At 46.2% G+C, this 25,470-nt stretch overlaps 1 protein-coding gene across 2 annotated transcripts in view; it reads left to right on the forward strand.

Annotated features, from left to right (window-relative positions):
* Positions 1 to 25,470, forward strand: part of LOC104028951 (gamma-aminobutyric acid type A receptor subunit rho1) — a 33,196-nt gene extending 7,726 nt beyond the window's left edge. Inside the window, exons 2-10 of one of the 2 annotated variants that reach the window (XM_075706940.1) lie at positions 7,369 to 7,422; positions 9,158 to 9,264; positions 10,617 to 10,684; positions 13,595 to 13,818; positions 19,965 to 20,047; positions 21,269 to 21,409; positions 21,850 to 22,002; positions 23,577 to 23,773; positions 25,183 to 25,470. In XM_075706940.1, coding sequence (XP_075563055.1) covers positions 7,369 to 7,422; positions 9,158 to 9,264; positions 10,617 to 10,684; positions 13,595 to 13,818; positions 19,965 to 20,047; positions 21,269 to 21,409; positions 21,850 to 22,002; positions 23,577 to 23,773; positions 25,183 to 25,470 — 1,315 coding nt within the window. The remainder of the gene's footprint in view (positions 1 to 7,368; positions 7,423 to 9,157; positions 9,265 to 10,616; positions 10,685 to 13,594; positions 13,819 to 19,964; positions 20,048 to 21,268; positions 21,410 to 21,849; positions 22,003 to 23,576; positions 23,774 to 25,182) is intronic. The other variant, XM_075706941.1, reaches the window with a different exon arrangement.

Raw genomic sequence — 25,470 nt, forward strand, 5'->3', positions numbered from 1 at the left:
TTGGTTTCTTTACAAGCCTTTGGAAAGGACCTCTCAGCACCTTTTTGGAAATTGAGGTACTCTGAGTCATCTTGATCACCCTCATTTACAAGGTCATTAACTTCTTAGAGAAGTGTATTACAGTGCCTAACATCCTTCAGGAAAAGTCATGCAGTCTCTTGCTCTTCTTCTATATATACTATATTTATCTGGTGTCTACCATTGGCGGTTTTTACTATGGTTGTAGCTAATTTGTCCAGTGGAGCAGCCTGTAGCTTCTTGGATTCCAGCTGGAGCTCTTTTTCCAAAGAAGTGGAAAATTGTCACCTTCCACTCCTGTGACACCAAGGACAATTTAAATGCTGGTTCAACAGTTTTCTTACTTGGCTTTCTTCTGGGTGAAAGCCTGGTGACTTGTTACTGTTCAGTCCATTTACTTTAAATCTGTCTCTGGTCCTGTGCCAAATATGAATATTTCTTAACATCGGCCCAACAGCAGAATTGTTAAAATTCTGTAGTTTTTGTAGTGCAAATAAATTGCTTAGTTGTTGCTGGTTTTGATTGCCCTTATAAAGACAAAGTGCTTTCATTGCTGTAAATAAGGAACAAAGACAAGCATAGTATTGATAATTAGCTAGTTATTCCCCGTTCTGCATTTGCACAATTATTTTTCTGTACTCCATGCAGTTCTTTGTATTCTCTGTTATGGAAATTCATCTTATTGACATCAGAGCATTTCTCCAACTTGTCGAGGCTGCTTTGAATTCTGATCCTGGACCCCAAATTGTCTATTTCTCTTTCAAGCATGCTGTCATGCATGAGTTTTATACTTCTGTCATCTGCATTATTATTGAAAATATTGACTAGTAGTTCAGGATGAAATCTGTGAGATGTCATTTAATGTCTCTTGACAGCAAAGTAATGGCAGTTATTCTAACCACAGTCTTTCAACCATGCTCAGAGTCACAGTTTCATCTCAACTGTATTTCCCTAGTTGAGTAATGAAATATTAAAAACCTCATTCAAATCTACTTTTCCTCCTGCTTACACTAAGGCGGCCAGTTACACTGTCAGAAAGGACATTAGACTGGTTTGACGTCAATTATTGCAAAGATTCACATCTTTATAATCTCGTTATCCCTGGGGGGGCAGACAAACAGATCACAAGTTTGTCCCAGTTTTTTTCTAAACGTCAAAATTCCAACATCCTTCTTTTGTCCTCTGTTTAAAACCAGGTTTTGTGTTCACCCTCTCCCAGGGTGTCACCCATCTGTGAGGAGTCCTTGGAGGTACCTGTTTACGGCTCAGAGACTGTAACAGCTGGTACTCCCAGTGCTCCCGGGAAGTGCCATCAGCCTCTGTTGACTTAAATACCTCCAGTTTATCTAAATATTCCTTAACGTGCCCTTCCTTGATCTGCACTGTGCTGACATCTGCTTACCAGTCAACTTTTCGTCGAAGACTGGGGCAGACATGAAACCTTTCGGCACGTTCTGCATTGCCCCGTTAGTTGCTCCCCTTCCTTTCATCCATTTCTCTTTTACACTTAGCTGAACTCCGGCACCATGCTTACCTCCTCTTCAGCTGGCAGGTTGGACCGCAGTCATGCTCCTTCTGCTCTCTCTGACACTCCCTTTCAATCTGTATAGCACAAAACTCAACAAACACACACCCACTGGATGCAATTTCTGCCACATAGGGGCACTTTCATTTTTGCAACATCAGGTACATTGCCAAGACCTCAGGTGGCATGACACTTCTGTCAATAATCACTATGTGTAGGTTTATTTCGTTTTTTTTTCTTTTGCCAGTGTTTATGTCCAGGCAAAGAACAAAGAAAGCGCAAAATCTAAAGGGTGTATCTTTGTCTCCTGCCTTTGCATATTTTGCATTTGAGATTCATCTATATTCAAGCAATACTGGATTAAAATGGGGTTCTCATTGAATTTTCTGTATCATTCAAAAATAAGATGGTAGAACAGCTCCAAATCCCACTGTTTCTCAGTCTTTGTGATGTGAACATCAAAAATAGCACTCTCTCCCCATTTCTTTTCATAGATTTAACCACCTATAATAGCAATGTGTCACCTTTCTTCACCATCTTTAAACCTACTAATCATAAGGACATGCAACCCAACATAATTACAAGCAAACAAGTGCTTGTCAAATGCCAAGATAAAATAGATTTCATGATTATTTTTCTTCAGTTTTTAGTGGCTCACAACTTTGTAACTCTCCCAATTTGAGTACCAGTTAGTGGGTTTCTATCCTACATTATCCCTGGGAATTAGCATGTTACACAGTGGATCGTGTCTCCTGCAGTGCGTGTCACCGGATAAGAGCAGCTTCCTCCTGTTGCAAGTTTGCTCTCTCCTCCCTCAGATGCTGGGTGTTTTTTCTCCATGTTTAGCTACCTCACTTTTCCTACTCCTCCAAAGCACTTCTCTGGGCTCTGGACTACCTCTCAGTCTTCACCCAGACCTGCTGCACCACCTGTCCACCAGCATCTCCTGCTTGCTGAGAACGTCTTCCCAATTCATTTGCAAGTCAAAGACACCTTATGGGGGAACTTTCTCCTGCTCCAAAACCTCTTTCTTTCCTTTGGGACACAGCGTGGGAGGTTCTTTAGCCCAGAGAGGCTCATGCACCTCCAGGGGCCGGGCAGCATCTCCCTGTGCCACACCACTCTGTGGTGAGGGGAAATCCCTACTCATGCAGGACTGTCGGGGGTGTCTGTGCCCCAGGAGTCATCCCACACAATAATGAGGCACCCTTGGAGCCTGATGCCTCTCCTCTCTGCTCCTTCTGGTGTCTTCCCCTCTGGCCTTCCCCAGTGTTTCCCCTCCCTCCCCATCTCTGCCTATCCAGCCTCTTTTCTCCTCGGTCTCACCCAATGCATAGGCTCTGTTGCAGATCCAAGCTGCCTCAGATCCAAGCCTCTGCCCCACTGTTTCTCTGCAGAAACCTTCTGTATGTTTGTGCATACAATCCCCAGCCCCTTCCTGCCTCTCCCCCATTCCCTGACCCAGCACCCCCCGCCTGGTTTCTGCCTTTAACATGACGCTGATAGTGCTATGAGCCCAAGTTACTAACTGGTCATAAAACAGAGGGAGAAAAAAACCTAGTCAAATGTTTAGGCATAGGTCTTTAATATGACCTTTACACTTCTCACAGCTCCTTAGTCATACCAATACACCTTTGCCATTCCCGTGTCCTCCCTGCCGAGGTTTTGTCCCCTGCAGGGAGTTGGGCTGCCTCCACTGCTCTCTCCTGGTCTTTCTCCCTTGGGCAGCATTTTGTCAGGGCCTTGCCCAGCCATAATTTTACAGGCAGACAGGAGAACGTGGCTCCTGCCATTCCACTGCCCAGCATGGCCTGAAGACTGTGCAGCATAGCAGGTGCAGGATGGGAGGCACTGCACAAGCTGCCCACCAGTGTCCACCCAGGCACGAGGAGCCCAGAGCTGAGTGCCTTGGCATGGCTGGAAGGGATGAGGGAGTTTTCATCACTTCATTACTTTCCAATTAAAAATCCTGCTGAAAACTAGCTCAGCAAGCTCCACACCATCCCTTGCCTTGCGTCAGTGGTAGGAGAGGCTGTGGATCCGCTGCACTGCAGCACAGTGTGAGCTGAAGAGCTTGCATCTGACAAAATTAAGCACGTGGTGGTTTCGGAGGGTGGGGGGGAGAGTCCACACTCTCTGCACTGGAGAAGGGGTGGAGGCATCACCCAAGCATGAGATAAGCAGAGAGGAAATGGGCAGCCCAGGTGTCTCTGCCCCAGCTGCCAGCTGCCAGGCTTCCTGGGGCAGCAGGCACCTCCACTCAGGATAGGAGGTTTGGGGTCAGTTGCAGCCACAGCCCCGAGCCAAAACGTTGCTGATGATGCAAGTAACTGAAGGGACAGAGATTATGCCACAGCCACATCTCAACAATATTTCCTGAGACAGGATCTGTTCTGGCATCTCTTCTCTGATCTGCCATCCTCTTTGCAGACCTAAGAATGCCATAAGGGATGGAGAGAACAGGCTGTCCCAGAATTTCATGAAATCTGATAATAATAATGTTAGTGTCTAGCCCAGTCTGCCAAACCCACCAGCACCATTCCTTAAGGCTGTCACCCCTTGGACCCAGGAAAGACCGTTTGAATCCGGCTCCTTCAGCAATTGACTTTTGCTTTTCTCTTGAGGAAAATATATCGGATCTTGATTTTTCCTGAAGAACTGAAAACATATCTTGATTTAATTCCTCAAGGAAGAGATGTTCTCAGATCCTAATGAGATTATCCTAACAAGAGTGTAAAATAGGTCACTGTCTACTACAGGTATATTGCCCTCTGTAGAGAAAAGATGTATGATTTATAGGTCGTAAATGTATGCTGCATAAGTAAACACAAACTAAACCGCTAAGATGGATAGTGACTTCTCTCACATTTGTTGTGGTTGCTTCCAAAAGCTCTTATTTCAAAGATGAAGAATACCGTGGGTTTTCCAGTGCACACTCTAAGTGTGGACCAGACACTCCTCTGGTGCACATCCTGTGAAGCTGGGCATTTGGAAATACCTTCTGGGACCTTCAGATGTCATGGTTGGACTGTCTCTTCAGAAAATTGGGCATGGTTATCCCTAACCCTGCAACCTTTTTGCTGTGTTGGAGGGACTATAAGTGCCATAGTAAATCTTGGGCTTTTACAAAAAAAAAAGAGTAACAGATTTTTGCCTTGTGTCTGTAGCGATAGTGATGAAAATCTGGTTTTGCTGAATTTTTTTTCTCTAGCTATCCTAAGCTTCAGTTGCCTCATTCCCCCTCAGCCCCAGCAAGCCTCAGCCTTTGGGGCAGAGGCACCTCATGATCCCTTGAAGCAGTGGGGGGGTCTGGGGGAATAATGATGACTTTGGAGAGGTTGCATCACCCCAGCAGCCATCAGGGGCCTGAGAGCTACTCTAGCATGCACAGGGAGCACTGTGAATAAATGCCACTCTGCTCCAGTTGCTTTTTCATAAAACATCTCAGTGAGCTTCATGAGCCGTGAAATGCCTTTCAGCACTGTTACCGTTAGGAGATAAATATTGACATTGGGGAAAAAAGAAGGTTGTTTATTATTCAGTATATTTTACCTCAAGAGTTATTGGTTAGTTTTAAAGACAGCCTGTCACCCCAGCGAAGGCAGGAGCAATACTGTCACACTGTGTGGCCATGGTGGCAAACAGTTGCGCTGAGCAATCTGTGAGCAACGTCTGGACCGCATCTCCTGAATGTGACTGTCTGCCGCAAACATTCAGGGGCAGCATACGTGCAAGGGGAAGCCGTAGCGGCTTGCCATTGATTCACAGCCCGAATGGGCAGGCTAATGGGGTCCTGTGATGGAGCTGCCATTGATCGCTTAGCCAGCAGAGCACTCCTCAGGAACCGGACCAGAAAAGCCACTTACTGAATAAAAAGAAATGGGACTTCAAATCACAGTAACTGGGGAATGATTGGCAACAGGTAAAAATGTTTTGCTGGCACAGGAGGAGGCAGGAAAGTGTGTGTGTGGGGGGGCTTGGTAACCTCAGAGCTGTGACAAGGGGAATGGGACTGGCAGAAAGAAGTGAAGGAGCTGAACCAAGGCACAAATGAACACAGTGCCCTGTGATGGCTGGAGCCTGGAGACATTTTGTGCCAGTTTGTGATAAGGAAATAAAGTTTAGTTTAGAGGCAGTGGAGAATCACTTGGAAGAAATAAGAGGAACCATCTGGGGTTGCTGGGTGCAGAGGATGGGGAGGATGCAGCCACCAATCTTTGATGTCCATGCCTTGAAAGCTCCCTTGACAGGCAGAATAAGGCCAGGGCCAACAAGAAGCATTAGATAAGTTCTACAAAGAGAAATTAAAATTAGAAATTGCAAGAACATGGCCTGCTTCATCCCTGTTTGAATACCAGCATTATTCCTGAACAGCCAAGAGTTTACTAGGGCACTTTAAAGTCATGTAAGTAGGTCAGCTTGTCACCAGAATCTGCTTATCCCCAAAACACATGAAATTGCTTCCTGATGGTCAGCAGACAAGAAGCAGGCAGCAGTGAGACACGTCAGCAGCAGCCCAAGGGTGTACCGACAAGGCAGAAGAGTCCAGGAAGTTAATTTTGCATTTGCAAGTGCATTTTGCTGTGTGATGTCCAGGTCTAAGCAGCGCCAAAGAAGCTGCTCCTTGCAAATAGCAATGGTGTTGCATAGCCCAAGGCTCCCCCAAACAGTGGTCTGCCTGTAGGCTTATTCCCAGCCCTCCTCTGGGAAGCACAGAGCAGATTCTGGAAAAAAAACAATCCTACACTGCCAAGGCTTCACTTCAGGACAAGTCAGTGATACGGCCCAGTGTGCCCACCCCTCGTCTGGGCGATGTGGAGGTTGCCTGCTTCTCTGTGGCAGCAGAAGGATGAATTTCCCTCCAACGCTATCGGCTTTCAGAGAGGTCCCAGTCCAGGTGAAAACCATCTTCCAAGGCCTGGGGTTTGGCCACTGCTCACCAAAGGGACGATGGTGCTTGGGTGGTGACACTCGTTAATGCAAAAGGCATTTTGCTGCTGTAAATCTCTACAGAGTGATTTGAAATGTATGTTAATAGGCAAAAAGTCTCATTAGTAGAGTTTATTAGAGTTAGTGTTTATTACAGGGAGAAGCTAATTGTTTTAACTTTTAATTAAAGATGAGTTAGAACTGTTAAATGTTTAAAATGTTACTTTTGCTCAAGCTAGCACTTACATCGCTAAAAGCAATATTCTTTCCTTTAATGATAAAGTGAAATACTGGCCAAATACCTGAGAGGAGCTTTCTTGACAGCCAGCTGGAATACAGTATGAAACCAGAAACAAATATTTCCACAGTTTTGGTTTGGTTTTTTTTTTCCCCTGGAATACTTTGAAAAGACTTTGTTCTTATGAAAATGCCCAGCTGCCTCTGGTGAGTAGATGTAATGGCTGTGCTCCCCTCTGGCAGAGGCCCCCGGGCAGCCCGCCTTGGCCTGTGCAGCGTGGCCTCTCTCCAGAGCCCCTGACGGCGCCGGCCATGGCTGCGGGAGGAGGCAGGTGAGCCGTCTGCCTGGGTCCTTTGCCAAGCAGTCAAAACCAGTGGTGTCCCACCTTACAAAAATCATCACTCCCCTCCTTTTGCCCTGTCCTGGCCGCAAGCCCCCGGCACCCCCACCCTCTGCACCCACCGCCATGCCCATCCTGACACTGGCCTTTGGTAAAAAGGTTTAAAAAAAAAAAAAGGTAAGAGCCGTTTCACACATGCGACAGAAGGTGAAACCGCAGAGATCTGGTCCTTCCCACCGTGCTTCCCTCCCGATGCCCTCACCCGCCCAGCCATGACCGCCTGTCTCAGCTCTCCCTTTTCCTGTCGTTTCCGTGCAGCCGGCCGCAGCGGCAGAGACGGGAGGCCCACGGCGAGGCGCACAAGCAAGGCAGGTAGGCGAAACCCTCCAACGGCTGCGGCTGGCCCAGCCCCGCTGGCCGCATCCCCATGGCTGGGCTGAGGCTATGGCAGGGGAAGGGGACACCACTCGAACATGCCAGTGGTGTTTAGGAAGGAGTCATGCCATTAGCAGGATCCAGCGGGCCCCAGAGGAAGCCACGTTGCCTGACACCCTCATGGAGGTGAGGTGTGATACCATGGCCATTTGCCACAGCCCCTTGAGCTTTGCGTTGCACTGCTGCCTGGTTTGTGTCGCCCGTGCCGTGTGAGTGGGCACCTTCCCTCCGAGCGTCCCTTCTGCAGAGCTGAGCCCCCCTCCACAGGCTCTCCATCGCACCGCTCATCCTTCCCTCTGCCACTGCCAGGGAGAAAGCGCCTTTCTGAGCATGGCCAAGCCTCAACAAATGTTGAAGGGTTTGCTGGTGACCTGCTAATGTCGCTCCCCCATCTCAGCCAGGTATAAACCTTCTCCGATGCATGCTCACAGGTCTTTCAGAAGCTGAATTAAATCTAACGCAGAAGCAGGGGCCACCTTTTAAAATGCCTGAGGGATAATTCATGACTAGAAGAACTCACTGATGGAGGTAGATGACTCACCACTCCTAGAAATTATTAAACTGAGACTGAGCATCTTTCTAAGATACTCTGTAGCCCAGATAAATCTGTGGGTTTGAGAGAGGAGTTGCTGAGAACACTGCTGGTCTCCGTTAGGAGATTGTTGTATTGGCTTCTTGTGGTACAAATGGCCATAAGTCTCTGAGAAGTACAGCACAGCTAAGCAGTCTCATTTAGGAGGAGCTTTATCTCAGGAACATAATTCCCCACCAAGTTTCTTTCTTGACCTGTTTTCCTTTAATCTATTTCTGACTTGTCTTGTGTATATTCAAACAAGTGCCTCTCTGAGCATGCCATCTTTTCTCAAACCAAGAAACAGCAAAACATATCCTGTATTTAAGCCCCACTGCCACCTGAGCAGCTGACAGGCAGCTGGCTCTGAGGGCAGCCAGGCTTCACCTACATGATAGAGCAACCAATTTGCTGCTGCCACCACCATCCCAGCCAAAGCCAAAAAATGCCTGAACGGCATTTTGCACCTTGGATGTGGAGGAGGAGCAGAGCATCCTCTGCCCAGCATTTGGCGCAACTCCAACAGCTTCTGGAAATGACCCTCCCAGGCTCTCTAATGTTCAGAGAACTCCCAGGTCTTTAATGCTCCTTTTTATCCTCGTTAGAAATCTGGGGCAGGAGCTAATAATTTTATCCCAAGTTAGGGGATGGCCTGCCTCCTGGCCTGGTTCCCAGCCTGTCCCCATTTTGTTCCTGGGCAACAGCCAGTAGTTTATTTGATATATTGTTTCCCTAATTCCTGGCCTCACGCCCTGTCATAACTCAGTGTCAGAAATGCCTTCCCCCCGTTTCCATTTCCCCACTTACCCACATACACTATTACTCCGGCCCACACTTCTAAATGATTGTCTCCAAACCGTGCTATAGGCAGAGATAATTTTACAGAGACAAAAAGTCACCAAACAAATGTTTTCACAGTGCCAGAATTACCACAGGTGCCTAAGCTGTATGTTGAGTGCAGGAATAATTTCTTAATGACACACTGCCAACCACTGCAAGCAATCCCATGGTTATGGGCTAAGGGGTAATAGAGCAAAGTGGGCGCGTACTTCTCACAGGCACTGCTCAGGGCTCATAGCTGTGCTTCTCTCTTCCTGGTAGCCCAATCCTAAAACGAAGCCCTGACATCACCAAATCTCCCCTGACGAAGTCAGAGCAGCTGCTGCGAATAGATGACCATGACTTCAGCATGAGACCAGGTTTTGGAGGTACGCAACGTGCACATTTGTCACTGTTCCTGGTTCACACTGTTACTTCTTTATACTGTAACATGCACTCAGGTGAACAAGCAGATTGACAAGCAGAGCCTTGTCTGTCTCTAATTTTTGTTACTTTGTGTTGTGAATTCATGACATGCTTGGGGAGATAGGGGTGAAATAGCCTTCTTCCTTGGGTGAGCAAATAGCATAGTCAAAGGCATGGAAATGTAATTACAGGCAATATAATATTCCTCATATTCAGTGACACTTTCTTCTGGTAAAAATCTGCAAATACACCTTATGTTTGTTCCTGGATGATGGGGAAATCCTAAGATTTCATCTTACTATGGTGATGTGTGTGCATAATCAAATCACATACCATGCTTATTGACCTGGCCATTTCATTATAACCCAAAAGAAGATATTTTGACTGCTGAGTTTTGTGGCTGTGTGCTAGAGAAACCTAAGCTTTCAGGGAAACAGATGAAGGAGAACACGTTTTCTTTCAGCCCATCAGATTAGAGAATGTTGTAATTTATCTACCCTTTCTGGCTGACAGATGGCCACTCAAATCCAGGATACCATTATATACTCTGACAGAAGAAGATTTTATTGCTAAATGCTCAATATAGCAAATGCCAGCATGTTCAATTCATTTAGAAAGGTTTCCGTTTCATAGCAGTCCACTAATGTGAGCATTATTTGTCTTGACACATCTCCTGTACTGTAATTGCCAGAGGTATACAAGGGGCTAGTCGAAGCCTGGAGGAGGGAAAAAAGATTGAAATCCCTATTACGTGGGGTCACAGTGGGACCCTTCCCCTTGGGAGCCCCAGGCTCAGTGGCACATGCTTGCGTCCTGCAACACGTCCCCTCCCTTCTCCCTGCCTTTTCCACAGTTGAGCACTGAGTAATGTGAATGCCAAATACATGGAGCAGCTCTCAGGGATGTTATTAGCCTGAGAGGGGAGCAGAAGTGAGGAAAAAAACCCAGAGTAACTCTTCCACATTCCTTTAGCTGTGCCACTACTGCTCTCCATGTGAATGAATGCTCTGCCGGGCATCCGTCTCGTGAGCCCTGGACCTGAATGCTAGAGCTAAAATTGCTTTTACATTTTGAAGGCACACATGTAGGATGACACAATAAAAAGAGAAAGTCAGTAATAGGCCAGTCTCATTGCTGATTTTGATTGTTATTAGGAGGCTTTTATTATGAATTCCAATCGCTTCTACTTTCAATTTGTTTACTGCTGTTTCTATTTCAGACCGAGTACTTTTTTTACTTCTAAGGTACAAAAGCCAGAAGATTACTTTGTCTCACCAGGTTCACACTTTGCCAATGTTTAATTTTTTTCCCTCAGGCCCTGCAATTCCTGTTGGGGTGGATGTCCAAGTTGAAAGTCTGGACAGCATTTCTGAGGTGGACATGGTAAGAGTCACAGAAGGGCTAAGGTCAGATGGGACCTCTGGAGACCATCTAGCCCAAACCCCTGCTGAGAGCAGGGCTGGCTAGAGCAGGCTGCCCAGGGCTGTGTCTGTGGGGTTTGAATACCTCCGAGGATGGAGACTCCACAGCCTCCAGGAAGCAGATTCGGGTTTGATCTGAATCTGCCGACAATTACTTCTATTGACCTCACGTTACCATTTCATCTCCCTTGAAGCAGAAGGAAGAAATCTGACATTTTCTTTTCTCTAGGACAAAATGATACAACATGGCCATAACTGCTCCAAAAGGATTTGGGTTTTTACATTTTCTTAAGAAGTAATAGCACGCTTAAAATCTCTAAGGAGACCAATTATTGCCTTAGCTATACGGCACTTTGATACACTGCATAGTCTTGCTTTGGCCATGCTCTGGGGTGGTCAGGGACCACTAGCTCCCAACCAGAAGCCATGTAGCCATCCTGAGAGCAACACTGGTTCAGACTGGTAAGTCCTGCTCTGGACAGGGCAGCCAAAATGAGCTCAGGGGCGAGACGTTTCTCCAGACCCTGCCTTTGGCACGTTAGCAGTTGTATCACCCCTGTTGTGTGCTGGGGACCAGTGTAAGGCTCTGTTGGTCTTTCCTGAATCTTCATGCCAATGCTGAAATAGGATTTCAGGGCATGCAAGACTGATGCTGGTGCTCTGCACAGGCTAAATTCCTTACTGAGTCTCTGTCTTTTGTTTCCCACCACACAGTAATGTGAAAACAGACAGTTCTCAAATGCTCTCGAAGTGGTATGGATTTTGGTCTTGATGATTTTTGCTAGTGGTCCCAGCCCTTCTGGTTGAGGAGAAAATTTATGAAGGTGGCCAGAGAGCCCCTGGAAGGCTTCAGAACTTGAAGGCAAAGGAAAAGATCTTAACTGCCAGGATTTTAAAAACCCCTGCCACTCATTTTTTAAGCAAGCATTATGATTTTGAGGGACTTCCCCTGTTTTTTAGTATTGCCCCTGCTCCTTGTGTAATATTGTGCTGCAACACTCAGCAGCATAGGAAAAGCATCATATGACCTTGGGTAAAAAAACCATTCAGGGTCAGTTTTGGCTGCTTACAAAACAATGATGGCGAAGACTTTATATTGTCAGAATCAATTCTTTTTAACTCATGCAGCTTTGAAGAAAAAGGCCATGGTTCTTTGCAAGACAATTACTTACTTTTTAAATGAAGAGACATCAGTGACAGAGATCATCACTCTGTCCTAAATTTAAGCTTGAGAAGTTAGATACAGCAATCTTTCCTTTTCTCCTACTTTCTGACTATTTGCAGGAAAGTGGTAAAATAATAGAGGACATTATAGAACTTTGTCACAAACCAGATTCTTCTTGTCTAACTGATTTTAAAATGTTTAAGTATCTATTATGGGCCACTAAGCCTGACATTAACAGAACTTTTGCAGGATGTGTGGAGCAGCTGTTTTATCTGGAGGAAAGGTGGGAAGAAGGAAAAAAGAAGATTGTTACCCAGAATTGGAAATTCATTTGCAAAGATAATGAGAATCAACTAGTGTCTCTGAGAAATGGACCAGAAGAAGAGGGAGATATATGCTTGGGGGATTTTCAGATGATGCATCATAAAATATTGTGATTCCAAGATTAATAACCCAAACCTAGTGTTAATAAAGTATTTCTAATGAAAGTTGAAAATACTTGACTTTTCCACAGCAACCATAAATGTAACTTTACGTAAAAAAGCAAGGCATTGACTTCTCTCAGAAGAACAAATATCTGGCAATTTATTACTGTTTAAAGGACACATTAACACATAGGAGTCAATGTAAAAGGTCTCCCAGAACTATCTTCTTTAAATGTGAATACAGGGAAAAGGTGTTAAAAACCACTATAGAGTAGATCAAACAAAAAAGAAGAAATGACATGGACGGTGGCTTTGGGAGCTTCAGCTGGATGCTGTATAAAGCATTTCCAAGAATAATACTGGCCTTTACTGTAATAATAGCATAGGCTACAACTAACAAATCACTTGTACTGAAAAAAGACTGCAGAAACACCCATGTTTCAAAATGCTTGGAAACTTGTGGAGAAAAAAATCCATATGTCAAATAATTTCAAAAAAACACTCCAAACCCATCTGACTTTCTCTACTCCAGACACCAGGGCAGACTGGTCAGTTGTAGACACTTCCCTGAGTTTATGGGCAATATATTACGTTATACTGGAAGATACCATGTTATAAACACTTGGGTGTGAGCTTATCTTCAGGTATTTGAAGGGTTCCTTTGAAATAAGGAAAAAGGCAAACCCAAGTGTACATGCCTCCAGGGTCAGACTCCAAATACAACAGAGCTCAAAGAGAAGGAGCATGCCTCAGATCTAAGGTAAAATATTTGGGGAGAAAGAGCAAAAAAAAAATCCCATTTCAGCCAAATACTGAGTCAAAAGCATTTCAGTGTCTGTGCTGGAGGAAGAGCTCCCACTGCAGCATGGTCCTCCGGCTGCCTGGGGGAAGGTAGTTGCCGGAGCATCATGGAGGACAGTGCAGGAAACAAACGCTTCTTCACTGTTGCCTCCAGAAATGCACCCTCGTAGGGTTGGGATCTCCACCTACTGCTGTCTTGGCACGTCCGCCTTTCAGTCCCTGGAAGGAGTCCCAGACACCAAAACACAATGTTTGCATTTCAGAGGTGGATTTACCACCTGGATGGGCTCTGATTTCTGAACCCAGTAAGTTGGTCTGACCTGAGGAATAAACAAGCTGCAGCCAGTTGTGTCCCCTGCAGCTTAGGGAGTGGACGTGCCTTCAGCAATGGTGCTTTACAGCTTGTGGTTTGTCCCAGAGAGGAAAAGTCACTGCCATGCCAATAAGGCATTAAGTTGTGACAGAAGCCTGTTTGTTGCAGGACTTCACCATGACGCTTTATCTGAGGCACTACTGGAAAGACGAGAGGCTGTCCTTCCCCAGCACCAACAACCAAAGCATGACCTTCGATGGCAGGCTGGTGAAGAAGATCTGGGTCCCCGACATGTTCTTCGTCCACTCCAAGCGTTCCTTCATCCACGACACCACCACAGACAACGTCATGCTGCGGGTCCAGCCAGATGGGAAGGTACTTTATAGCCTCAGGTAAAGCTACATTGGGTCAGTGTGAGCTATTAGTGGAGTGAGAGAGAAAGCAGTTTAATTGATTCCCGTATTGTGTTTTTGCATGAGTTCATACAAAAAAAAACATAAAAAGCAATGAATGTGCTGACTATCCACTGACATCTGAGTCCCTGTGCAAGTTCATTAAGTGCCTGTTGCTGGAAGCCAATTTCTGTGCCAATGTTGCTGGTTCCACCAGTGTCTCTTTGCCTTGTGTGCATGGTTAGCCCCTGCTCCTGCTGTCGGGAAGCTGCGGCCAGACACCGCAGTCCCCTGGAGCTGTTCACTGGGAGCCAGCGGGCTGCAATCCCCATAGGGCACTGCAGAAGAGGCAAAGCACTATCTAAGGAAGAGGGCAATACCTAGTAATAAACAGAAGTCCAGAGCAGCTATAGTTATTCACTTCACTATACAACAAAGTCTCTGGGCCTAACAAAATGTGTAATTTCTATTTGTAAGGTAATTATGAAGAAGTATAAATTATACTGAGCACAACTTTAGCTTATGATAAACAACAAAGACTGAGCATCCTTCAGCACATGAAGCGACAAGTGTCAGAGCAAGGGTATACCTGGTGACTCACATGTACACCTAGACCAACCCAAATACTTGACCTCGACTCTTTGTGCTTGTTGTGCACTGTTTCATGCAAAATGCATGAAAGCGCTGCGTGAGATCCATGCAGCAGCAAAGATGCAAGGGTTATGGATGTGTTAGAAACCACGGAAGCACCTGAGAATGGTCACATAGGAATTAGGACTTCTCCCCCCAAAAAGGTGGCAGGATCAATACCCCAACTGAAGTCCATCTACACCAATGCACGTAGCATGGGCAACAAACAGGAGGAGCTGGAAACCATTGTGCAGCAGGAAAACTATGATATAGTTGCCATCATGGAAACATGGTGGGATGGCTTATACAACTGAAGTATTGCAATGGATGGCTATAAACTCTTCAGAAGGGATAGGCAAGGAAGGAGAGGCCGTGGGGTAGCCCTGTATGTTAGGGAATGTTTTGATTGTCTAGAGCTTAATGATGGTGACAATAGGGTTGAGCATTTATGAATCAGGGGGAAGGCCAACAAGGCAGATATCATGGTGGGAGTCTGTTATAGACCACCCAGCCAGGATGAAGAGGCAGACAAAATATTCTATAAGCAGCTGGGAGAAGTCTCACAATCGCTAGCCCTTGTTCTCGTGGGGGGCTTCAACTTACCAGATGTCTGCTAGATATACAATACAGCGGAGAGGAAACAGTCTAGGAGGTTCCTGGAGGGTGTGGAAGACAACTTCCTGACACAGCTGGTGAGTGAGCCAACTAGGGAAGGCGCCCCACTAGACCTGTTGTTTGTGAACAGAGGAGGACTTGTGGGTGATGTGATGGTTGGAGGCCATCTTGGGCATAGCAATCACAAAATAATAGTTTTCAATTCTTGGAGAAGTAAGGAGGGGGGCAGCAGAACAGCCACCTTGGACTTCCAGAGGGCAGACTTTGGCCTCTTTAGGGGCCTGGTTGACAGGGTCTTTTGGGAGGCAGTCCTGAAGGGTAAAGGAGTCCAGGAAGGCTGGACATTCTTCAAGAAGGAACTCTTAAAGGTGCAGGAACAGGCTGGCCCCATGTGCCGAAAGATGGGCGGGCAGGGAAGAAGACTGGCCTGGCTGAACAGAGAGCTTTGGCTGGAAAACCAGAAAAAAAGGAGAGTTTATGACATTTGGGAGAAGGGGCAGGCAACTCAGGAGGACTACAAGGATGTTGTGAGGTTATGCAGGGAGAAAATTAGAAGGGCCAAAGCCCAACTAGAACTTAATCTGGCGACTGCTGTAAAAGACAATAAAAAATGTTTCTAAATACATTAGCAACAAAAGGAGGGCTAAGGAAAATCTCCATCATTTATTGGATGCAGGGGGAAACATAGTGACAAAGGACGAGGAAAAGGCTGAGGTACTTAGTGCCTTTTTTGCCTCAGTCTTTAATATTAAGACCAGTTGTTCTTGGGGTACTCAGTCCCCTGAGCTGGAAGACAGGGACGGGGAGTAGAATGAAGCCCCCATAATCCAAGGGAAAATGCTTAGCGACCTGCTACACCACTTAGACACTCACAAGTCCATGGGGCTGGATGGGATCCACCCAAGACTGCTGAGGGAGCTGGCGGAAGTGCTCACCAAGCCACTTTCAATCCTTTATCAACAGTCCTGGCTAACGGGTGGGGTCCCAGTTGACTGGAGGTTAGCAAATGTGATGCCAATCTACAAGAAGGGCCAGAAGGAGGATCCGGGGAACTACAGACCTGTCAGTCTGACCTCGATGCTGGGGAAGGTCATGGAGCAGATCATCTTGAGTGCCATCACACGGCATGTACAGGACAACCAGGTGGTCAGGCCCAGTCAGCACAGGTTTACAAAAGGCAGGTCCTGCCTGACTAACCTGATCTCCTTCTATGACAAGGTGACCCACTTAGTGGATGTTGTCTGCCTAGATTTTAGTAAAGCTTTTGACACCATTTCCCACAGCATTCTCCTGGAGAAACTAGCTGCTCATGGCTTGGAGGAGTGTACTCTTTGCTGAGTAAAAAACTGTCTGGATGGCCAAGTCCAAAGAGTTGTGGTGAATGGAGTTAAATCCACTTGGCAGACTGTCCCAAGTGGTGTTTCCCAAGGCTCAGTATTGGGGCTAGTTCTGTTTAATATCTTTATTGATGGTCTGGATGAGGGGATTGAGCGCACTCTCAATAAGTTTGCAGATGACACCAAACTGGGTGGGAGTGTTGATCTGCTCAAAGGTAGAAACGTTCTACAGAGGGACCTGGACAGGCTGGATGGATGGGCCGAGGCCAATTGTATGAGATTCAACAAGGCCAAGTGCCGGGTCCTGCACTTGGGTCACAACAACTCCATGCAACACTACAGGCTTGGGGAAGAGTGGCTGGAAAGCTGCCCAGAAGAAAAGGACCTGGGGGTATTGGTTGACAGCCAGCTGAACATAAGCCAGCAGTGTGCCCAGGTGGCCAAGAAGGCCAACAGCATCCTGGCTTGTATCAGAAGTAGTGTGGCCAGCAGGAGCAGGGAAGTGATCGTCCCCCTGTACTCAGCACTGGTGAGGCTGCAGCCTCAAATACTGTCTTCAGTTTTGGGCCCCTCACTACAAGAAAGACATTGAGGTGCTGGAGCGTGCCCAGAGAAGGGCAACAAGGCTGGTGAAGGGTCTGGAGCACAGGTCTTATGAGGAGCAGCTGAGGGAACTGGGGTTGTTTAGCCTGGAGAAGAGGAGGCCCAGGGGAGACCTTATCGCTCTCTACAACTACCTGAAAGGAGGTTGTAGTGAGGTGGGTGTCGGTCTCTTCTCCCACGAACAAGTGATGGGATGAGAGGAAATGGCCTCAAGTTGCACCAGGAGAAGTTTAGATTCTATATTAAGAAAAATTTCTTCACCAGAAGGGTTGTCAAGCATTGTAACAGGCTGCCTAGGGAAGTGGTTGAGTCCCCATCCCTGGAGGTATTTAAAAGATGTGTAGATGTGGTGCTTGGGGACATGGTTTAGTGGTGGACTTGGTAGTGTTAGGTTAACAGTTGGACTTGATGATCTTAAAAGTCTTTTCCAACCTAAACGAGTCTGTGATTCTGTGGGAACAAGTGAGAGTTTTGTCCTGTAGTTTGAGGGGTGATACTAACCCTGGCTTTCTCCCTTATTTTGCAACTGGTGGATCAGCTTTGAGAGGAAGGTATTTCCTGCTCCAGGGTAAAGCAGGTGTGTGCATGGATGTCAGAAGGAAGGAGGTGATTAAAAAACAATACAGGATCCCACAGACTGCTCTCAGCATTTCCTCTGACATCTCCCTCCTCAACACAAACTCATCATGGGAAACAGGCCAGACAGGCTCAGCCTGTGAAACTTCGTGGGGTCTTAGGTGTCAATGAGACACTGACCCCCTCAGTCCAATCCGCATGAAGACCCTATTGGGAATGTGCAGCAGCAGACACCAGGTGCCTGGGGACGTCCGTAAGTACAGGCAGAGGCACCCCTGAGCTGTTGGTGTTGGGGAGCTGTGAAATGTGAGGCAAGGCGTGGGGCAGTGGGCTCAGGGTTGCTGTTACAGCTGAAACACCTAGTTGCCTTGAATATTGCTGACCAGAAGTCTGAAGTTTTTCTTTCTAATTGTTACTTTCATGCTTGGAAACACTAAGTGAGGGCATGTGTCAATCTCCAAAAGAAACTAAAATCAGCGCTTCTGTTTTTCTTGGCTGCGGCTCCATCCAGTTAGAAAACAAGTGTTGCCAAATGACCCATAAAAACCTATTAAAGAGGAAATTGCTGTACAATATTCTGATGCAAGAGTGTCGACATCACCTCCACAGCAATGAAATAGCAAAATACGTGACAAATAAACAAAGCATCAGATGATAGATAATGTATTCTGAAGGACAAAAAAGAAGGAAAATCTGACTGATAGGAGGTCAGTAGCAGCAGGATGCATAGATTTAACTTCAACTGAGGATAAGATTGCAGAACACATTGCTTGGGAAAGCTGTGGAGGTCTTTAAGGGCATGTTAGACAGCGACCTTAGGAGTGGCAGAGGTAGAGCTGAGCCTGCCATGGGGTGTTTTATGATTTTATGAAAGGAAGGCAAGCAAAGCAATTCTTGACTCCCTGTGGGGTATCAGTCTGACAAAAATTTTCTTGTTCTCTGGTATTTTTATCTTACTATTCATTGGCATTCACAGCCTGAACAGTGTCTACCTTCTCATTATTAAAGCTTTTTCTTCACTCAGCATATTAGACAAGGTTCAGGTGTTCCTTAGGCTTTTTCAAAGTTTGCTCAGGTCCTCAGTACAATAAATAAAAGACAATAAAAAGACATAAAGTTCAGCTATAGCATGCATGCTTATACACTCTTTCATTTAGCTGCATGATACCAATCATCTGCATTGCAAGCATTTATAGTTGTCTAAAGAAGATGGGAACAGAATATCAAACTACTCAGATTCTGCCACACACAGTCTTGTGCTTAAACAATTGTCCTGCACAAAGTGGTGGTGAATGCCTTGAATAGCAAATTGACAGAGTTTTATTATTTTGTTCACTGGCGACTGCAGATTGGAGTGCTTTATGAATGTTGGGGAAATATGAATGCTGATCTCCCCTTAAGAGCAAACGGGTCATTACTGCCTGCCTTTGCCCATAGATTATATTTTTCCCTCGGTGTCTGCCTTTTTAAGGTTCTTTGCCAGACTTTGTCTTATCTTGGAAACCACCGTAGACCTCACTGGCACCTAAACAACAGATCTGAGCCAAGCACTTTCACTCAAGGACTAAATCCAGACAGGAAAGCAACATCAGTGGGAACCCACACATGCAAAGGACTACTAACATAAGGGAATGCACCTTGTTTTTATCATTATGTCTGTCTACCATTAGCCCTGCTATAATTCATCAATTCTTTCCCCATTATGATTTATACCTCTATTTTAATTTACTTCCCTAGAGTTCAAGCCAGTTGAGCCAAGATTTATGGATGCTTCCAGCGCAAACACAAAATTACGCTATTAAAAATGAGATAATCAGACTATAGCAAGACCAGAGTTTTTGATTGATGGGGCAGAGCATTTCAGTGGTCTCTGCTGCACACCAGCTCCAGCCCTAACTCGAGGCATTGCCTGTGCCCTCTGGTGGTTGATACCCAGGTGTGGTCACCGGATTCTCACTGAGCAGCTGGAAATTCACTGTGTGTGGAGAAAACTACCTGCATCCCTCATGGTACTAGGGTGGCTTTGATAAATGTAAATTATTTTATCGTGCAAAGCATCTGTTGAAAGCACAGGTCTCTGCAGGGAGATGTTTGCTGATCGTCAAGGAGGAAGAAGTGCCCTCTCTGCCCTTTCCCATTTTCTTCTCCAATATTTTTGTCATCTAGTTAGCAATTTGTAATGGGCTAACTTTCTAGTCATCTTTTCTAACACTAGTTTGCTGAGAAGAAATGGCTTTAACTAAAGTGGAATGGCTTTAGCTGAATGGAAGGTATTTATTTTCAGTGGACGCTTACTACTTCATAAAAAAACAAACTCACAGATCTACTATTTTTCAGTCACATAAGAAGACAAGTTTCTAATAGAGTGGTTTTTATTATTCCTAGAGTTACAGTAACAGCAATGTGCAACATGGATTTTAGTCGCTTTCCCCTGGACACACAGACGTGTTCCCTGGAGATTGAAAGCTGTAAGTAAAGCGGAGGCGTAAGGGAGCTGAGGGTTGCACCCTGTGGGCACCCAAACTGTACTTAATTATATCAGTCATTATACCAATAATTAAACTGCTGCTACATTAATGGGAGCTCTAACCAAAGTCACCAGACTTCAACACTAAGAAAAAGTCCCTGCCCATATTTTTTCACTAGAATTAGATGGCATTTGCAACAATGCAGTGTTTTTAAATACAAGCTGTGAGCACTGTCTCACCAGTGTCCCCAAAAGCCAGCCAGGCTGTCCCACTGCCACCCAGTCCCCAGAGGACCTGGACAACTTGCCTGCAGGTCAGCAGTCTCCAGCAGCACCCACTTGTCCATGTGCTCTCAAACACATAAATAAATGGCCGTATGCTCTTCACATGCACCAGCTGATCATCTGTGGTGTAGAAACCATGATGGGGCAGTGACATTTATCACATTCCTCTTACTTTTCTTACACCTATTTGAGATAAACCCAGCTTATACCCACATGTAGCTCCTTTGTCCTGAGTATGATGCACATACAAATTGGCTAGATTTCATACAGCAACCTTTTGAACTTTTAGCTTTTTAGGAGGTTTTTTTTCTTCTTCTTAAGCTTGCAATAAGAAAATATAATCTTAATTCTCTTTTAATACATTTATGTGTGATTTTTTTCTCCCTGTCTGGGAAGGGAGAGCTGCTACTAAACCCATCTGAAAGGATTAACATTACTATATTTCCACATGTATTAAAAAACCAAGACCTGTAATGTTTGTGTGTGCATCATAGTCAGAAAGTTTACCCAAGAGTTTTTTCTCCTACATGCCTCAGATCTTTGATACAGTGCTCCTCCTGTTATCCCAAGCAGGGTCTTTCCTCTAAGTCTCCTTTCCTTTGCTTCTGGTTTTAGGATATTTATAAGGGACAGTTTTTCAAGTTCTGATCTAGTGGGTTACCTGACACATGGGTTATGTGTGCAAAATTATGATTAGAGAAACAAAAGGGTTTACAAAACACACCAGGCGTCAGGACTGAGGGCTGTGATAATGAGCTAGCCCACTCCTTGCCACAGTCATACCCACCATCATCGCGGCTCTCAGGTGGTGGTGGTATTTGGCCTTTGCAACCAGGACCTCACAGGTAGCCTGGAAGGTGTGTGGGCACACCCTGGGCTGTGGGTGCAATAGCAGCTGGCTCAGTGCATTGCACTGAGGTTCGCTCTGCTCCCCTAGATGCCTACACTGAAGACGACCTCATGCTCTACTGGAAGAATGGGAATGATTCCCTAAAAACAGATGAGAGGATATCGCTGTCCCAGTTCCTCATTCAGGAGTTTCACACCACCACAAAGCTCGCCTTTTACAGCAGCACAGGTGGGTACCGGAGTGCCTGCCAGAGGGTGGGCTGGGGTGCAAACCATCCCTCACGACCTTGGCCATGGATAATTGTCCATTGTGGCCCATCAGACCTGCCTCTCTTCCATATCGAACCTGCTGTCCCTGACACAGACTTCCATCTGGATGGTTATGTACTCTGGAAAGACCAGTCTTCAAGATTACACCAAACCTTAACATGAATTAAACTTTCCAGGTGCACAGGTTATATTATCTTCTCTGGAAGGTGTGGTCCTGAGAGACGTTTTGACTGTGGTAGCTGGTTCAGTAAGGAGTGCTTTCTGTAAACTGCAATGATCTGTGGTCATTAACTGTGTTTTTCTAAAAGCAAATGAGGTGCTATGCCTCTGACACAACATTACCTTATCTGAAAGTAGTTTGATGTTGGTGTGACTTCACTTTTTCCTTCTGTTATACAGGGTGGTACAATCGCCTCTACATAAACTTCACTTTACGTCGACACATCTTCTTCTTCTTGCTCCAAACCTACTTCCCTGCCACCCTGATGGTCATGCTGTCCTGGGTGTCCTTCTGGATCGATCGCCGAGCAGTTCCTGCCAGAGTCCCTTTAGGTAAACACAATCTTGTAGTCAGCAGACCTAAGAGACAATTGCTGCAACTGTGGCCTTGACCAAGACAAAATCCCATGCTATGCACTGGCCCTGCATTGCCTTGTGGCATGGATATCAGCTATGCCACACGTGTGTCTGCCATGCAGGGACTGGCCATGGTACAAACTCTCCATCTGCCCTGCAGTGCCAAGTGAATTGCCTTCCCTGCTTGTACAAGCCCTAGCTGCACGCGATGCAAAACAGGGAGCAAATGTCCTGCTCTGCTTTTACTGCTGTTAACAGACATGGCACAGAGAGAGCCCAAGTGTCAGTATCCTTCAGAAACTTCAGTGAGCGAGAAGGGGACAATGAGAATTAGCAGCCCTGACAAAATTTTAGTTTATTGAGTTTTGCTAGAGGAGGGAGGGTGGAGAAAACAGTCACCTGAGCTGCGATGTTCAACTTGTTAAATAAGTTTACAGTGCAGTGTGAGGGATTCAGCTTCCCCTTCTGCAGTATCCTTCAGACAGATGAAGCCATATGCCAGAGAAGTCACAATGGGAGCAGAACTATGCTATGGACATAAATCTTCTTCTAAAGCAGATGCTTTGCCATCAGCAAAGTGCTGTTCGTATTTTTGCAGACTTTGAGCCCAAGCCTGCTTCTGCTTATTCCAGGCAACACTCCTCAGGATTTTATTTATTGTTAAAATTATATTCCTCAGTGGAGAGGATATATGCAGGCATAACAAAGATAGAAATGGGCAGTTATCCATGTCTGTGTTTAGAAACAGCATCCATTGCCTTGAGACATCATTAAAAGGAGCATAAGAGTTTGGGCCATGGCTTTTCAAGAGATATAGGCACTGCCTTTAGCAGTACTTTTTAGTGCCTAGACACTCTTGTGAATTCAGTCCTTTGTGCTTATATACGCCATTGCAACTTTCAAAGGGGTCATTAATGTGACATAATTAGCCCCTGGAATAAGAGGGTTACAGAGAGCTTCCCTCAGAGCTGAGATAACTCTGAACTACAAGGCTCCTGCCTTCGCTGATGTGCTCATTGTGCTCATCCATGGTGTAACGTGGGGCAGCTTTGCCCTTTGGGGCCCCATTAGTCCCTGCTCTTGCTCCAGGGAAGGCACAGACCAGGCTTGGGAGCCGGCTGGTGACTTCCCATGAAGCAGGACTCCCCAGGAGCAGACAGAAAACACAGGCTTGGGGAACCTGGTGGAAACAGCAGCAGCAGCAGCAGCAGCAGCAGCAGCAGCAGACGGGCTTCACTTGTGCCTGTGCTGCAGAGGGGGTGAACTAGAAGCTGAGCTACTTGTACACCTCCTCCGGGGACTGTCCTGAGGCGGGAGATGGGGCACAGCCAGCGCAGGGTTAAAGCTGTTCTCACCAAACAGACAGAACAACGCCAGTAGGAAATCAGGGCTGCCTGGACCCTCCTAGGGCAGTGAAACCCACCACTCACATGTGAAAAACAATACTGCAAGGAAAATTCAAATGTCAGGAAATTATAATGACAGCTGTATTTGTGATGAAGAGTCTGGGTTGAAAGTGCCTTACAGGCTCTCTGCTGGTGTATTCCCAGGGATAACCACCGTGCTGACCATGTCCACGATCATCACTGGGGTGAACGCCTCCATGCCCCGTGTTTCCTACATCAAAGCAGTGGACATTTACCTGTGGGTCAGTTTTGTGTTTGTCTTCCTCTCGGTGCTGGAATATGCAGCGGTGAATTACCTGACTACGGTGCAAGAGCGGAAGGAGAGGAAACTGCGGGACAAGGTGAGATTTTCTATCTCCGATGCAGCTTTATGCCCCTGGGAAAAGGTGTGGCAAATGTCTGGAAATGCTCAAAATGTTGCAACCACAGTGTACTGCTCTCAGCTGCCTGGGGAGAACACAGCGCCTGTAAAAAGACACCAGCAGTGAGGCCTTCCTGGTTATAAAGATTTGCTACAGACAACCCACACACAAACCCACTGCTCTTCCCTCAGAGTCTGAGGGCACTCAGTCCCTCCAAATATAGTGCTCCACTGCCTGTATAAATGGGATAGAGTTTAGGATTTTACCTTTAAAAAAAGTTTTGTGCTGAAGATCCAAGCCTGTGAATAGCACCAGATGGATACTGTGTTTTGGGTTTCAGATAACATGCCAGATTTCCCCCACCTTTCCCCAGGCACAGTCTAAACTTACACAGAGCAGTCCTGTCATGGCTTGGCCCCAGCCAGCAACCAAGCACCACGCAGCCGCTCGCTCACTCCCCCTACCCCGATGGGATGGGGGAGAGAATTGGAGGAGTAAGAGTGAGAAACACTCCTGGGTTGAGATAAGAACAGTTTAATAATTGAAATAAAGTAAAATAGTAATGATAATAGTAACAATATAATAATGATAATAACAATAATAATATACAAAGCAAGTGATGCACAATGCAATTGCTCACCACCCGCCGACCGATACCCAGACAGTTCCCGAGCAGAGATTGCTGCTCCCCAGCCAACTCCCCCTAGTTTCTATACTGAGCATGACGTCATATGGTATGGAATAGCCCTTTGGTCAGTTTGCATCAACTCTTCTGGCTGTGCCCCCTCCCAGTTTCTTGTGCACCTGGCAGAGCATGGGAAGCTGAAAAGTCCTTGACTAGCCTAAGCAGTACTTAGCAACAACTAAAAACATCCGTGTGTTATCAACATTCTTCTCCTACTAAATCCAAAACACAGCACTATGCCTGCTACTAGGAAGAAAACTAACTCTATCCCAGCTGAAACCAGGACAGGTCCAAACTTCCCCCTTCTGCCTTCATTACATCAAATTACAACCTAAGCTCTGCTTTTCAAATGGGGCAAGCCTGACACATTCCTCCTTGCAGATTCCCTCTGCCCTCTTCTCTGATTTTCTCAGCTTCAAGGTACAGGTCCAACCTTTATTTACACCCTGATACCGATGCTTAAGCCAAATGAGCTTTTCAACAGACAGCCCCGCTCCCTCCCTGACTGCGCTGTGTCCTGCAGACATGAAAACAGAGAAGCAAAAAGCTGCTGCCCAGCTCCATCCTCTCATTCTCCCTTTTGTGTCCCCGCAGCCTGAATTCCCCAGGCTTGTCCCCTCCTCAGCTTTTGTAAGGAGAAAAGGGACATCTGTGTGTATCGGGACACAACTCAAAACCACCCTGCACTTACCTGTGTCCACAGCTTCCCTGTGCGTGCAGCGTACCTCAGCCTCGGCCCATGATGATGGACGGCGGTTACAACGACGGGGATGTGAACGAACTGGGGCACTACGTGTCCGAGAACGGAGATAAACAGGACCGAATGATGGTGCAGCTGGCGCTGGGGTCTGAGAGGGGCTCAGGCAGGAGGAAAAACCAGAGATACGTCAGCATGCGGATCGACACTCATGCCATCGACAAGTACTCCAGGATAATATTCCCTGGTGCATACATTCTATTTAATTTGATATACTGGTCCATTTTTTCATAA

The sequence above is a fragment of the Pelecanus crispus genome, chromosome 3 (genome assembly GCF_030463565.1).
Source record: "Pelecanus crispus isolate bPelCri1 chromosome 3, bPelCri1.pri, whole genome shotgun sequence".
NCBI classification, from domain to species: Eukaryota; Metazoa; Chordata; class Aves; order Pelecaniformes; family Pelecanidae; genus Pelecanus; species Pelecanus crispus.